We start from the raw sequence: 15,617 nt of genomic DNA, 5'->3' as shown, positions 1-15,617 counted from the left end.
CTGAATACAACTAACAGTCCCCTATGCATGCCCATTAAGATCTATAATTACCTACCAAAGACCATTAAACACTTACCTTATTACCCGTTTAAAAGAGTAATAAGGAGATACCTTGTAGAAAACCCAAATTATAATTTAAAAATGAACTCTATGCCAGGTGAACTCCTTAATTCCAGAATTATTATTACTAGTTTATTACTTATTTGTTGATTTTTCTATTATGTGTATGACGAATGTATGTAATCTTCAAATTACTCGGACATAATAAAGATTAAGATTAAGAGCTGAAAAACTTTTAGGCAGAATTGCTCACTATCGAATACATTTTCCTATTTTCCAGGAAATTTGTCTGATAGGTATTCTGGCACCATTTGTGTTGTGCGCGGTTGCACCATCTTGTTGAAATCGTTATGTGCTGTACATACATTGTTGTATTCATAATAAAAAATGCTACTCTACTACTTTTACATAAATTTTATTATAAAGACTCAAAAATACCGAGATCTTCTGTGAACGGTTTTATGCAAACAATTCATAATCCAACGCGCGATAAGAAATGTATTGACATCTTTATCAACTTTTCCATCAGCATCCTTATTTTGGACGTAGTCTTCAATCACTGACAAATGAATGGCGCCCGTTTAGCTCAATTGCAACACATAATCAATGTTTCTACTTACCTCCTTTTACTCTTGTTAGGTCTCATTACGAAAAAAACCGAATATATGCATTTTTGAAAATCAATTTTACTAAAAATGTTACCACAGATCTCATGATTTTCAAGGTGTAACAGAATAAAAAAAAATAAGTTAAAAAAATATTTAAGGAGTTTTATTTGTACAAATTTAATAATTACAACTAATAATAATCCTATCATAATTCTGTATGTACATCGGTCCGGTCTGAAAGTAGAAGTGTTAAGAATACAAAACCACTTTACCTTACCTACCTGAATGTGTATCTAAATTTTCTACTGGATCCGGATCAAGAACTCCCGAATCGATCTTTTGTTGTAACTTCCTAATGTCTTCATCATATCCTTTCCACTCAGGAACTATTCTCATAGCTGCAGTCAGTTTAGCCTCTTTGGTCATCGGATTGTTGCACTATAATTGTCGTAAAAAAAAGCTGGTAACTTTGTGTAAATTCTCACCAAATCAATTGTTTTCGCTTGAGCTTTAGATGCATCATCGCACCAAGTTTCACACCACAGCCACTCTTGCGGCAAAGACTTGATGGCCACTTGATGTATCATATTATTCGGTAAATCTTGATCCAAGTTAGATAAACTGTTCGGATCTTGACTGAACGCTTGATATTGACCTCTTAAACGATCTCCAGCGGCGACTCGTCTAAACCTCTTCAAGTCGACCACATAAAGGGCCGAAATATGATATCTGCGACCCTGTAGATGCGTACGCCAATATCCCTGTTTCCAAAACCGAAATCCGTCCATTTCTTTTCTGCTGTCACAGAACGGCGTGTAACCGTAAGGTGCGCCACCTAGATCCAACTGCTGCAACTCCTTCAAATCCGCCCGAACAACCTGATCCGCGTCCACAAAGATAATTTTTTTAACGTCGAGCGGGAATAGGACGTCGAGAAATAGGATTTTGTAGCCCCATATTATTCGCTGCTTTTCCGTTTGCGGGAATAACCATCGTGGCCACCTGTATTGGACTAGTTCGTACTCGAAACCGTACTCCTTTGCCATGTAAGGGAGGAAATCCTGCATATAAATTGTTACAACTTATCTAAACTGTAGCTAATTAACCTTTAGTTGCGGAGATAAATAATTCTTTAGGAACCAAAACTTGACAGGAGTTTTTGTGTGCTTAAGTACCGACAGCATCATTATTCGTATGAATCGTTCGTACAAATGACCTGATGCTAAGGAAAATATATTGAGTTTTTCATCTGATTCGTCTTCGCCGCCGGTGAGCGAACTAAAAGATTAGAAATATATAACGAAAGTTGATTGGAAAAGAATACAAACCTTGTAATTGAATTCCATATTCCAGAATTAGAATCATCATCAGCTAGCAAATCGACGTTATATTTTTCGGGTTTCTTCGATACCTTTAACTTAATCACATTTGAACGTAAGGAACTAATTAATACTTTAATATCAGTATCTTTATTAAGTAAATCCAATTTATCAAGGCTAAAAAGTGGTATTAACACTATGGTATGATTAAAGCAATGTACGTACCCAACTATATCATAGAGATCAGCACTTCTACCTTGTCGCAGTCTCAGAGTCCACGCCCCGGGATTTGCCTTGAGTTGAAAATATCCTAAATTCGACATAACAATGGTATCCACCACTATCGGTTCCTTTTTGGTACCCAAGGTGATTTGCAATCCTCTTGGTGGACTTCCCATGGTGCTTTCGAAGCAGTGGCCCTCTAATAGTAAATATTCCAATTCGTACTCGCTGGAATGCAAAATGAGAAATGGCAAGGAAGAGAAGATCAAGCTCACCTGTGAACCACACTGTCGACATTCTCTAACCGTATGTTATCAAGATCGTATACGGAACGAACGACTTCAATAAGCCAATTTTCCGGTACGTGAATATTTTGCGTGAAAAGAACGGAGTGGGGCATATTTGAAAACCTCGCAATCGGTCCCGGTACTTGCTTGCCTTCGCCATTGAACTGTATCTCCGGCTCCAAAACGTAACGATAGAAACTACAAAAACGCCAGTTAGAGAAGTAACAAAGGGAGGCTTACAAACCTTTTAACGGGCATATCGCTGTTCTTCTCGATACAGTTTAAAAAGACGCGAATATTACAATTTAGTGTTTCTTGTAAAATTTGCAGAACTGGACCTAATTTCTGTGCTCCACGAGAGACCGGATCGACAATGGCGGCGATATCAAAAACTGCTCTGTCTGTATTCGTGGTGGATAGTGACAGAACCGAATGTTTGTCGCCAGAGAAGGTGATGTCGAAGCGAGATTTTGTTTGTGGTTGCGAGATCAGTAGTGGTATCATACGGAAATAGGTATTGCTTGAGATTTCTATAAGAAAAAAATACAATTGTGCCACTGGGTCTCGTTAAATTTCGACAATCATGTAATCGTGTATTAGTCTAGGCTTTGTTTAAAAGATGTTACTTATTTCTCTTCAATCCGCGGACTTTGGATGTAGTTTTGGGTTAAAATTTTGGAATTGGAAACTGCAGAATGTGCATTTTTTAATTCAATTGAATTTAAAATCCATCTGGGATTGGTACAAAAAGATATTAACCAATAAACAATTAGACACCGCCATTCTGGGAGATAATCCGCCATTGTAGGCGTTCAAAAGTAACTAATGGGGGATCAGTTTGATTTGAAATTATTATTAATGAAGCTACCAAGAGGGAAGCTGAAATTTCGGAAATAATATTTTTTGGGTTCGACTTTTGTTAACGACAACCAAGTATTCGTTATTTGTTAAGATTTTTTGGGTTTTTTTAGCCACGAAGGTGTCGAGCAATTGTTTAACCAGAAATAATTAAACGTTACGTACTTTCAGAAATCGTAAACAAATTTCATCAGGAGTTCGATAATCTATGCGAAGTTTTTTTTGCGGCGTCGAAAATTCCAAGGAGACTATTATTGTTTAAAGAGAGGGAATACATTAAATAAACGAGCCTCTTAACAAATTGCCCCGAAAAGACATTCTATCGAATTACAAAGTGGAGCTGATTGAACGTTGTCGTTGTCACAGTAAAATATCACTTATCAGCACTTAGAACATTTATAAAAATCCTATGAAAAAAATTGACGGTATTGGAAATCTCTCCTATTACATTCCACAACAACAAATTTACAAAAAAAAAAACTATTTGCTGTACTTCGTTAGAAGAGTGACTAGTCGCTTATTTACGTCATGTCTAATTAAATTAGGAGGTATGGAGAAGGTTTTGTGTTTTTGTTGGTTATTTTAACGACGAAAGTGAATACAATAAAGGGTTGAAAATTCCTTTCGTTCAACAAAGTCTTGAAATTTTGAACTAAAACTGTACCAAAATGAAATGAATTATTGTTTGCCGTCGGTTATCTTATTCTTTACTAAATTTTTTACATTTTTTTAGGTTTTGCTTACTGTACAGTTTTCCCTTTGCTTCTTTGAAACTACAAAATTTTTAAACACCTTTGCACCTCTAACAGTGCCTTTTTGCACAGTACACCCTGTTTGCAAAACGGAAAAATATAAAAAAACAATTCAAGAGATCTCAAGAAAAATAATTACGCACAGTTCAGTTAAATAATTTCCAAATGATCTGGTCAGGACAATGGGAATTTGTATTAATACTTTTAAAAATCTTCCTATAAATTTTACTATTTGCAAACCTTGGTAATGTTATTTATTATTAACAATAATTAACTATTATTTTATTTATTTTGTTTTTGGAGTTTATTTTTAAGTGGGCGGGGTTTCCGCCAAAGGCTACTTTACCAACCCAACTGAAACATTTACAAATATCCATGTCCAGACGCGGATTTGAACCAGGGACCCTTAGTGCCGCAGTCGGGCTTCCACTCCACTGCGTCACACAAGCCGGCTTATTAAATTAGCTCAGCCTATTTGATTAAAATGGAAACCACTTCAGTAATAAATAAGTACCTTCAGCATCCTCAGCTTTAGCTAATGCACCCTTAACCTTATCACCATACATGGCGGCACTAAATCGGTCCATTAAAGAAAAATCGTCCAAAGTAAACTCTTCGTTCTCATCTAAGGGACCAAGCACACAACCGTTTGCAACGACACCAATATCATCTGCGGCAAATTTCAAAACTCGCTGAGCGTAAACTCTCAGCATTTTAAGAGATAACTCTTGGGATTTTACATGATCTTTGATGTCACTCTGCAAACCAATGGTTTAATTGTGTCGGAAAGGGGGCGGGGGAAACTTACGGGAACATCAAATTTGTCCACATCCGACCGTAGGAAATTCAAAACAAACTTGTACGCTTTTTCCGATGGTAACTGTTGCAAGGCTGCCAACACCACGCTATTTACATAGGCGTCTTTGTTACCATTAATATTAGGCATAAAGGAAACCCGTGTGTCGTCGTTTGTTTTCTAAAAGAAGCACAATAACATAGCCGCGGACAAGAAAATTGCTTACTAAGTGTTCGAGAGCTGCAATGAGTAACTTTTTCGTTTTCGGACAGGCTAAATTTCCGACAATCCAGTACGTCATGCTGTGATAACGCGTTCCCTTTCTGGGTAACTGGAAATATTTTACATTCTCAACGGCGGTGGCTGTCATGCCGCTGTGGGATAGTTTCGCGAGGCTTTCGACGGTCAGTGACGATTGCGGTTTTCCGGACATATCGAGGTAGAAACTTCTATCTCTGTTCAAAATTCGCTGATTCAGTCTCGGCATTACGTTCGGCTGGCCCATGATAAAATCGATTACGTCATCTTTGTCGGTTAGTTTACCGTGGAAGATCGCCTTTTGGAAGATGGACGTTTGTGACATGACTTCTTGCAGAATCGCCTCCTCAAAATCGTTTACGTTTAATTGCGAACTTTGTAATGGTATGCCGTTTATTAAGGCCTGTGGGGTGGTATGTAAGCCGGTTCGTTGAATGAAGTCTTCGGTAAGTTGGCGTCCAAAGTCGTAGGCGGAATCTTCTCCTAGTACTTCATCGTAGTCGACGTCGTATTTTCGTTTGAGTTCAGTTTTAACGTCTTCTACAGTAACCTCATTATTTGACGACTTGTACAACTGTGAGCAAAGATATTAGGTAAAAAGCTCAGAAATCAACCGTAAGGACCCTGATTTTAGAATACTTACTGATGTTAAAAAGGACAATGCAGATACTGGGTCGTGCTTCTGTGAAACATAATTAAACGCGCACAAGACTGCAACCCCTGCATCTTCGAGTCCATTAACACTTAATGTGGAGTTTGTAGACAACACTAATCCAACCCTTAACGGAGCAGAGTGCACAACTAACGATTCCAATAACATCAACACTCCCCGCATCTCGACGTCGACTGCCTTGATAATCAAGACCTAACAGAGCGATGAGTAAACGGCGTACAGCACGCGAAGACATACCAAGTTAAAAAGGTTTCTCCGAACATGCCTCAACATCCCCGGAAACGTAGGTTTAAGCAAATCCATAACACTGGAAGACCACCGGTTATACCTGCCATCCTGCTCGATATCATTAATCCAATTGATGGCGGAGTCACGAATGTCTATTGCGAAATCCTGCGTCTCGCTGTTTGTACTACTAAAATCCAGTGCCATAAGTGATTTGATACGTTCGTTATCAATTCCAATGGTGTGTAATCCCTGCATCGTCCTTTGCTCCTGGCGAAGTACATCGAATATGGCATAGAAGTCGATTAGATCGAGGTCGAAAAACATTCCGTTAATAAACAGTGCAGTATCGGAGGAGCGCAAATTTAAGGTGGAACCGAATACCTCCTGGTTGGCCTTGATCTCCTCCTTCATATCGGAATTAACGACAGTCTTCACTAACGATTTCGCCTTAAACATACTGGTGCAAAATTTCGGGGCAAATTATGGCTCTGTCGTACCTGCATTGGGAAATTCTGGGCAATATTGGTAAACACTTTAAGTGCTTCATCTTTCGGGGCATTCATGATGCGCTGCGCTGCTTGTAAACTTAGTTCTTGAAATTGCCACACTTTCAATGGGGCCATTTCGTTCGAAGTTTCTTCTAAATACTGTTTAAATCTGTCCAAGTCTTTCTTGCGATTTGGAAACAAGCCCCTAAAAAGATAAATAATGGCGGTTTCAAATAACGAAATAACATATAATTTATATTTATTATTTATTTATAATTTATGACAACCGTCTATGATTTGAGTCAACTGACACTAAATTTTATTGACGATTTTTTCTAATTTGGCTAGGAAATCGGTAGATTATGTTTGTATTATTCTTAAAAATAAAGCAAATTCCAAGGCGCTCGAGAATTTCAAGGTACGTCACGCTCAAATCGTCAGATTAATCAAATGCACACCTTTCAACATGTAGTCAACCCACCTTACTCCATGGTACAATAAAAGACAAGGTATGCCTATGCGTGACGTCATTGGGATAACTGGGCTCTACCGTTCAATAAAGTAATGGGGTTTGTGTAGTCCTACCAGTTAATAAAAGTGTATCCCCTTTACGGATGTGATAAGATTTGTTCAATCCATGTCAACTGCGTCAAGTTTCTCACATTAAACTTACAAAGTATCAATTATTGCATGTTATCAATACAAATATTTAAAATTACAATAAAATATGTAAGTAAAAAAAGTAAAAATTATATTGGCGTTTTCAAATAAGGACGAGACCTCTAGCGGCAATAAAAAAAACTTAAAAGGCTAATGAAATTTCTGAAATAAGTATATTAAGTGGTACTTCTCTGTTGCCTGATATTTATTTCTAAATGCATTTCGAGATGCAGTCAGTATAATTACTCAACCAACAATAAAGAGGTCATCTTGATCTGTTGTGACACAAGATTTCGTAGCCAATGTAATTTTGTAACCAATATTAAGAAACACTTTGGAGCACATCTATTACACATGACACTTCCGAGGATTGCCACCAAAGTTATTTATCCATCATTATTACACACTAATTGAGTAATTATTGCAATGGCACTTCTAATTCAAGTATGAAGCGTATGTCATTTTTAAACTTCGCGGTGATTCTTGTGACGTCATTGGGATAAAAACGTCATCTGCGTTTAGTTATAGGCATACCTTATCTTATTGTACCATGCTTTAATCTGACTCGGAATATTTCTAACGATCGCCATTTTTTACTATTCTGAAGGGCTGTCTTAGATCCTATATTAAAGACTTATACATGGTGTCCATTTTTCGAGTGCCACTATGGGGATCTCACTTATCTTAAGAAACAGAAAGTTGGTTAAATGGGGGCAAAGTTGCAAATTTCCGTGCTGAATAAGAATCTGAAAAGAAATTTGAAATACCTTCAATAGTTTTGAAGATACCACAAAAAAACGAAAATTTCTGATTTTCGTTTTTAATTTATTTATGATAAACTAGTCGTAGTAGACATTTCTAATTAGCACATTATTTGGACACTTTTAATGGAGATTTCAAATATCGCATCCTGTTTTTAATTACGTTCAAGATGGAGAAACACGTGGCAACTTTAGTTTTTCTTATGGGCGCCATATTGAATTTTGACATTTTGGTATTACATCTTTTTTTCTCTTTACAACGATATATCACACATAGTGGTTCAGTATCACATTTTTCCTAAAAATACAATTTTTAATTTTTTGAGAAGAGTGCATTGGAAAAACAAAACGTTCTTTTGTTGTCAACAACAGTTTGACAGTTTGATCGATCTGTCTGGTTGCAGCGTTGTCAGAGAAGTAGAAATTCGATTTTCATCTCAACCGCTTGCAAAATTGCCTGCTCATATTCATTGGGTCTATCACCATATTCCTGTCTACATCTTTTCAAAAAACCATATTCGCCCAAGTTTTTATGCAGCAAAGAAAAATACCTCAAACTAGGTTGTTGCCCCTCTGGATAACGCTGCAAGTATGTTGCAGCAGTCATGTGGGCATTTCGATGAGAAGTGTAGTAAATTTGGATCATATCTCTTTGATCTGCACTTGAAAAAGGCATTTTCGCATTACAACTAGCATAAACCTAAATGACACTACATGAAATAAGTCAACCTTTTGTTCACAACAAAAGAACGTTTTGTTTTTCCAAAGCACTCTTCTCAAAAAATTAAAAATTGTATTTTTAGGAAAAATGTGATACTGAACCACCATGTGTGATATATCGTTGTAAAGAGAAAAAAAGACGTAATCTCAAAATGTGAAAATTCAAAATGGCGCCCATAAGAAAAACTCAAGTTGCCACGTATTTCTCCGTCATCTGGAGAGTTATTAAAAACAGGATGCCATATTTGAAATCTCCATTAAAAAGTGTCCGAATAATGTGCTAATTAGAAATGTCTACTACGATTAGTTTATCATAAAAAAAATAAAAACGAAAATCAGAAATTTTTGTTTTTTTGAGATATCTTCAAAACTATTGAAGATATTTGAAATGTCTTTTCAGATTCTTATTCAGCACGAAAATTGACAACTTTGCCCCCATTTAACCAACTTTCTCTTAAGATAAGTGAGATCCCCATAGTGGCACTCGAAAAATGGACACCGTGTATGTGGTGGTAGGACTAGAATGCAAGGTATCCCTCTCTATGTTAATCTGTCGCTGTTGACTTAATTCCAAAATGCCCTATGGGGCTCCCCTACTATGATAAATAAGTTTTTAAATCAGAAATTTATTCAAAGGAAGAAGAAATCGGGAACCCGTAGAACTGCTTTGTTGAGACGGTCGTATTCTGCTGATTTGTTTTCCTCATCTCCATTTTCTGTATCAATGCTACAGCAAGTGCTCCGTTACTTTTTTTTGTTTTCCTCATGAAATTTGAACATTGAAACACAGCCAAAGTGTAGAATAACTTCTTGATAACAAGTTAATCCATAAGTATATTTTCACACTTTCTTCTAGTCTTTGAAATGTTCTCTTCCAAATGTAGGCCATCAAAGAAATCGAGTTAATTTGAAAAACTGACCCCTGGTGCCAACGCAGTGGGAGACGGCAAATTCCATTGTGAACATTTTTATGATCGGACAAAAAATTGTAGTTGGAATTTCAAAAACTAATTTTGGATTCATTGAAAAATATCCTAAATATAGGGATTTTAATTTATTTTATTTTATAAGGAGAAAATGTCCCATGAAATGGGCAAATAATGACTAAAAAATAGGAAAGAGTTAAATTCTGAGATAAGTTAATGAGACTCTGCTAGAACTAAGAACGTCTATAAAATTAACATTAAAATCACCGCATAAATACCACATTTTTAAATGTTAAGACGACTTCATGTAATCGATCTTCTAACAAATTGTTTAGTACCTACTAACACAATTGCATTTTTCGTAACCTTTTCAACGTCATCCTCAAGAACCATCAAAACCAAAATGGTGACACAATTGTTCGTTAACTATAATCAAATTGAATAAATGTATTATACATAAATGAGTATTTTGTCACGGTAAATTGATAAGGAAGTATTTCATTAGCAGAAAAAAATGTGGTTTAGATAAGGCACGGTACCTATTATTTAAAGTTCATTCTATAATCTGCTACAACGGGCACCAATGTTATCGTAACAGTCCTCATTTTTAGCTTCCTAGCATGTGCTAGGTAGCTATTGCGATAGCCGTTTTTTGAACATTTCAAAATTTCATCAAATATCGACGTTTTAGATCATTTTAAGCAACTTTTAAAGAATAAAATTTTTTCCGTCTGTATGTATGTACGTACGTACGTACGCGTTTGTTGGCAATTTTCTGAGAAAAGGGCTCGACGGTTTTTGTTGAAATTTTGTATATATGTTTTAGGCATACCGAACAGAAAAATAACGGGCCGGATTTTTGAAAAAAAATTTTGGAGCGTCGTAACGACATCGAACTTTTTTTTCAAATAGCAACCTAAAATTTTTATTCTATTAATAGGAAGACCTTATTTTCCTGTGTACAACCTACAAAAAATTGGGCCGGGTTATATTATCAAAAAACGGAGAAAAAAATTGTCAAAGTCAAAAAATTGTGTTGCATATGTGCAAAACGCAACGATCTTGTTTCTGAAGCAATTTAAGTGTGGTGTCACACTATGCGTTTTTACCGTTCCCGCTAAAACGGATGCGGTTTGACAGGATGAGATCTACTTGTCACACTATTCCGGTCTAACGGGATGCGTTTTTGCTATATTTTGGCAGTCTAAGTAGTGTCATGCCTCAATTATTGTTAAAGATGGTTTGTGCGTTTGAGGCGGAGGGGTTATTGCGAAAGCAGAATATCCTCAATATTGGATTGATCTTTTTAATTCAGGACGAGAATCTAATAATAAAAAATTCGAATGAACAAGAAAATTTTTTTTTGTATATTACCGTCCAAAAATTCAATTTCTACCCATGATTTCTCCCTACAGTTTTTATCTACATACTCTTTAGATTGTTTTTCCCACAGTGCAGTTTTTGCATGCACGCACTCGATGAATAAAACATTGTAAACCTAACAAAACACCCGATTGCAACGCTCAGTATGACAACTGATGACAACCAACATGCAACAACACGTGGTTTCATGTCATTGTGGTTGTCATGTCATCCTGCGCAGCGGCAGCAGGATGCGGTTGCATCCGGTTGGTGCGGCGAAAACGCATATATGTGACTGGTACCATTTAATAACGTGTGATATTATCATCCCATCAAACAGGAGCGTTTTAGCGGGAGCGGTAAAAACGCATAGTGTGACACCACACTAAACGAAATTTCTATGGTAAGTCCCTTTAATAAAAGCAAACAAAATAAATGCAATTTTCTTATTTATGTAACAATTAAAACGAAATTTGGATGGTTGGTAGGTCCTCCTAATAAAAGAAAACAAAAGGCATGCGCAAAAAATCGAGTTGCGCGGCAATTTTTGGTTTCAGCTAGGAAGCTATTCTGTCAAGAATTTGACACCTGGTTTCTAAACCACCTTGCACATGAATTTGTGTCACATAATCTTTACTTGGTATAGGATGATAGACGTACACAACTTTGCGCATGTGTCAGTCATTCAGTAGTACCACTATGTAGGAACAGGTAATAGACGTGTTTAAATAGATCTATACAAACAAGCACATTCAAATGAATCTGATTTTTGTGTGTTCAATAGATCCATTCCACAGCAATAGATCTGTTTAACTGATCAAGTCAACTTGCTTATCTAGTCTCTCTGTAACTCTGTTTTGGTCCAAGGACTTCTCAAACAAGACCAATGGGATTGTTAACACCAGCGTTCTTATATGGTACAACACATCAAATTATACGTTAATTGCAAAAAGCAAAGCCTCAACCTTGATCTCAAACTTCAATATCAATTTTGTTTTGTTAATCATAATCCTTACTAAATTTACTAAATAATACTTATCCTGACGTGTGATAAGGCCCAATGAAGTATTTGATTAGCTCTTAAAAGATTAATCTGTCAGTTTTTGGGTATTACACTAGTCAAAAGTACTAATAAATAATGCTTGAGCTTACTTGAGTTTGACAAAATTAAATCCTTCGATATCAACATCTTCCTCTTCCCCCGAGCTCTCTTCGGAACTGTGCTCGTCATGTATTTGCGTATCATCCTGAACTTTATACTCTGTCGACTTCATCTGTAGTTCTACACCATAGCCAGACAATCTCAATTGTCTATCCTCGCGATTCTAAGACAAATAATAGTAGCAGAATGATTTTTCTATGAAGCTGCCCTACCCTGACAAAGTGACGGAAAATGTAATCGATCTTTCTGTCTATTGCTAGCTCTTTTAGCACGGCATGAAACTGGGCAAACTGCTTAGTGCCCAGTTCTCCATACAAGGCTGCAACTATGTTTCGATTTTCGGAACCGGGATAATGAGTATCAATGTGATAAACGTCCAAATTTTCTTTTCCCTCACCCTATAAATTTGTGATGCCATTCAGAGATTAATACAAGATACAGACCTGGCTAACAAGCTCTTTAATATCCTCCAAGTTACAAGTAACCTTGTCTCCTACTTCAACTACAGTCTTACACTCCGGCAAGGCCTTTTCAGTGGCGATCTGGGCAAATGCCTCAATTTTTGGCGAATAAATATGAAGAGAGAGTCCCAGCTTTAACATGGCCAGTTCTGATTGCCCGACGAGCTTCGCAACCTCATTCATTATCACCTCGTACCTCTCCCTATCGTTCTCTAAAATAATAGCTTTAAGACAAAGGCCACGGAATCCCTCAGCTTCTACCTATGGCTTCCAATGGCGTACTTAAATTGCATATTGAGTCGATAAAATTCCAATAAAAATCTACATTTTCATCACCCAAATATTCGGCTACCTCCAAAACCAAAGGGGTCACTTTCCATTTCGCATCCAACAGTGTTGTCACCGATTTCGATTTTGATTTCGAGCTTGCATTTCCAATTAACAACAAAAAGCACCCTATTAAACTAATCACTAACTTGAAGTACATTCTAAAAAAATTAATTATAAATATTTTGCAATAATATAACCTTAAAGAAACCTTAAAAACAACCACTCGCGCGTTTATATAATTTATTTAAATAATTTAACTATATACATGAAAACTGGGAGATTAATTACACGCTTCGCTTAACCATCCCGTTGTTTTTAATTAAATAATTCTAGTTTAGTAAAAATGATTTTGAGAAAATCACCAAAAACCATCGATTGCCGGTTGTCATAATCCTGGGAGACGTTGACCAATCAGAATTGTACAGCGTGCTCTTGTTGGAGAGGTGGGCCTCCCCCTCTTCCCAGTGGCGCTTGTACAGGGCGATCCAAATTGAACACTTACTTATGGTAGCACCCTTTATTTTATACAAGAAACCATATTATACTTGAAATCACGAATCTTTGTCCCTGCGTCATTGATTTGTGAATCAATTTCAGACAAGTTTTTTATCGATTTCGCATACTTGACAGATATTACAGTGTTTTAGCGTATGTCTGAAATTGATTCACAAATCAATGACGCAGGGACAAAGATTCGTGATTTCAAGTATATAAAATACTCTTCTATGTGCCGTTTATGAAAACCGCCACAGGCGAAACGAATCCAATGCTGTTCAGAATCGCCAATCTGATGCAACAGGTGACTTTCACTCAGGCGCGTGCGTTAGACTTCACTGCTTGTTGTCTGAGTCTAGTCATTATTTGCGTTGTAAGTTTGCACAATAAGGACCATTTAGCGTAAAATTCCAAAACTTTATAGGTTCTAGAAAACCATGAAAACTCCGGAATGCTCTGGCAAAGGGTTTAAGGGATTAAAACGCGCCTAGAAGTATTTACATTATTCAGGGATCAAGTATAACTCTTCTAGAAAATCGAGAAAACCTTCTAAGAAATTAGAAGATGTTGGTCTTGTTAAAGTAAAGTGTATAACATCAACATCAATCTAACCTATTGTACATGTAGAACCAATGTGCCGTACTTATATAACTTTCAATTTTTAATTTGTATTTCACAAACTGAAGATGATTATTCGAAATATACACTTTACCTTTGCTCGAAACATCCTGTACAGTGCTGAGTGTCACAACACCGCCATTAATGATATGATAGCCACATCCCATTCAAAATGCGTCTGTGCGATATTTGTATTTATAAAATGGCTTCTTTTGTTGTTTGAAAAAAGAATCTCAAAAAGTCCTTAGTCGACAAGCATAACAGTATTAGCTGGTTTACCTTCGAGCAGCGTATTAGTCAAGTGTGTACCTTTGTTATACCAAAATACGAAAAATTGTTGCTACTGATGTTGCTGAATCAGTTTATTTGCTGTTAGCACAGTTTGTGTATCTAGGCTGCGGCTGGTAGTTGATACGGGCGCCATTTTCATACTTTAATAAACGGTTGGAGTCTTGGAGTAACTTCTTTCGTTTAAACATCTCAAGCATTCAAAGATGGATTCTGAAAATGGTAACTGGTTTCTTATAACTACATGTGTTGACTATGGCTGTTTTAGGTCTTCCGTTGGGTAAAAGGATTACCTTGCACCGTAATCCGAGTGGTAAGTATTGAACCACCCACATCTTTACTTGCTTTATTTCCCGATTATTTACAGTTAATAACAAAGTACAAGAAAATTTAAAGACGTTAAGATTACACATGGCAAATAAAAAGCATGCTCAAAGACTATATTATGATAAACCTGGGCGAAGCCCTTTACTTACTAAACCGATGAACAAAACATCAGTGCACGAAAGACTAGGTCACCAGAGGCGAAGGCCGATGGCATACGACTTTACCACGGACAATACTATTATTAGAAATAAACATTTCCAAAGGCAACAAAATAATAACGGCATTATCAAATATAAAAACAGACAGCCTCTCACTAAAAATTTAGGAAAAATGAGACTGCAGAAGTACCGGCAGCACCTCGCAGAAAACTTACCAGTCTTTTCCAGAATCAGGTTGAAAAGGAACACGGCTTCATCTCAGCCATTTAATTGCACTGTAGAAGTCAAAAACAATCATAGTGTTCACAACGAAATCGTGCAATTTTCTAATCGTCATAGCGTGAGAGGATCGGTAAACCCCAATCTGCAGGAGGAAATAAGAATTTTGCAATCTCAAAATGTGGTAGAACCCAATTTCATACCCAACGAAGCCATTCATACCGTAGGTTACGGTATAACAAAGATATTATTAAATAACAGATTTTCACTTTTAGGTTAGTTTCTTAATAATTGAGTTAATTCTTGTTTTTTTGGACATTATGTAGATTTTCTACAATTAAAAGTTCAGTTGACATTATACATTTTGATTTCTTATGGCCGTATGCATCGACAAATTTAAGCGAATCTTTATAAATAATCCATGGCAACGATCATTGCGACAATGGTTGCCATGGATTTTAAGCTCCACTTAAATTTGTTGGTGCATACAGCCATTAAAGGCCAATTCATACTGTAGCTCAGGTGACGCTCTGCTCACGCTCCACTCAAAATATTGTAACATGCTATTTCAATAGGAATAT

General features: G+C 36.6%; 2 protein-coding genes across 3 annotated transcripts; one reads left to right on the top strand and one right to left on the bottom strand.

Moving 5' to 3' along the window:
* Positions 1-809: 809 nt before the first annotated feature.
* On the bottom strand, positions 810-13,448 carry LOC116170398 (UDP-glucose:glycoprotein glucosyltransferase). 2 transcript variants are annotated; one of them, XM_031486767.1, is made up of 19 exons: positions 13,140-13,447; positions 12,863-13,089; positions 12,584-12,813; positions 12,353-12,538; positions 12,131-12,303; positions 6,559-6,754; positions 6,071-6,508; positions 5,804-6,025; positions 5,129-5,734; positions 4,915-5,082; positions 4,621-4,864; positions 2,741-3,026; positions 2,485-2,694; positions 2,213-2,437; positions 1,997-2,164; positions 1,775-1,946; positions 1,154-1,729; positions 950-1,106; positions 810-902 (listed from the first exon to the last, which is right to left on the bottom strand). In XM_031486767.1, exons 2-19 carry the CDS (start codon positions 13,086-13,088, stop codon positions 874-876), a joined length of 4,512 nt encoding a protein of 1,503 aa, XP_031342627.1. In that variant the 5' UTR covers position 13,089; positions 13,140-13,447; the 3' UTR covers positions 810-873. The 2 variants fall into 2 exon arrangements, with proteins under 2 accessions (XP_031342627.1, XP_031342626.1); XM_031486766.1 differs by having other exon boundaries at positions 1,997-2,437; positions 13,140-13,448.
* Positions 13,449-14,222: 774 nt separating this feature from the next.
* On the top strand, positions 14,223-15,394 carry LOC116170399. Its single transcript, XM_031486768.1, has 3 exons — positions 14,223-14,554; positions 14,601-14,645; positions 14,700-15,394. Exons 1-3 carry the CDS (start codon positions 14,539-14,541, stop codon positions 15,314-15,316), a joined length of 678 nt encoding a protein of 225 aa, XP_031342628.1. The 5' UTR covers positions 14,223-14,538; the 3' UTR covers positions 15,317-15,394.
* Positions 15,395-15,617: the final 223 nt, after the last annotated feature.

This window comes from Photinus pyralis, unplaced genomic scaffold, assembly GCF_008802855.1.
Source record: "Photinus pyralis isolate 1611_PpyrPB1 unplaced genomic scaffold, Ppyr1.3 Ppyr1.4_LG5, whole genome shotgun sequence".
NCBI classification, from domain to species: Eukaryota; Metazoa; Arthropoda; class Insecta; order Coleoptera; family Lampyridae; genus Photinus; species Photinus pyralis.
This window is presented reverse-complemented; position numbering and strand designations above follow the sequence as displayed.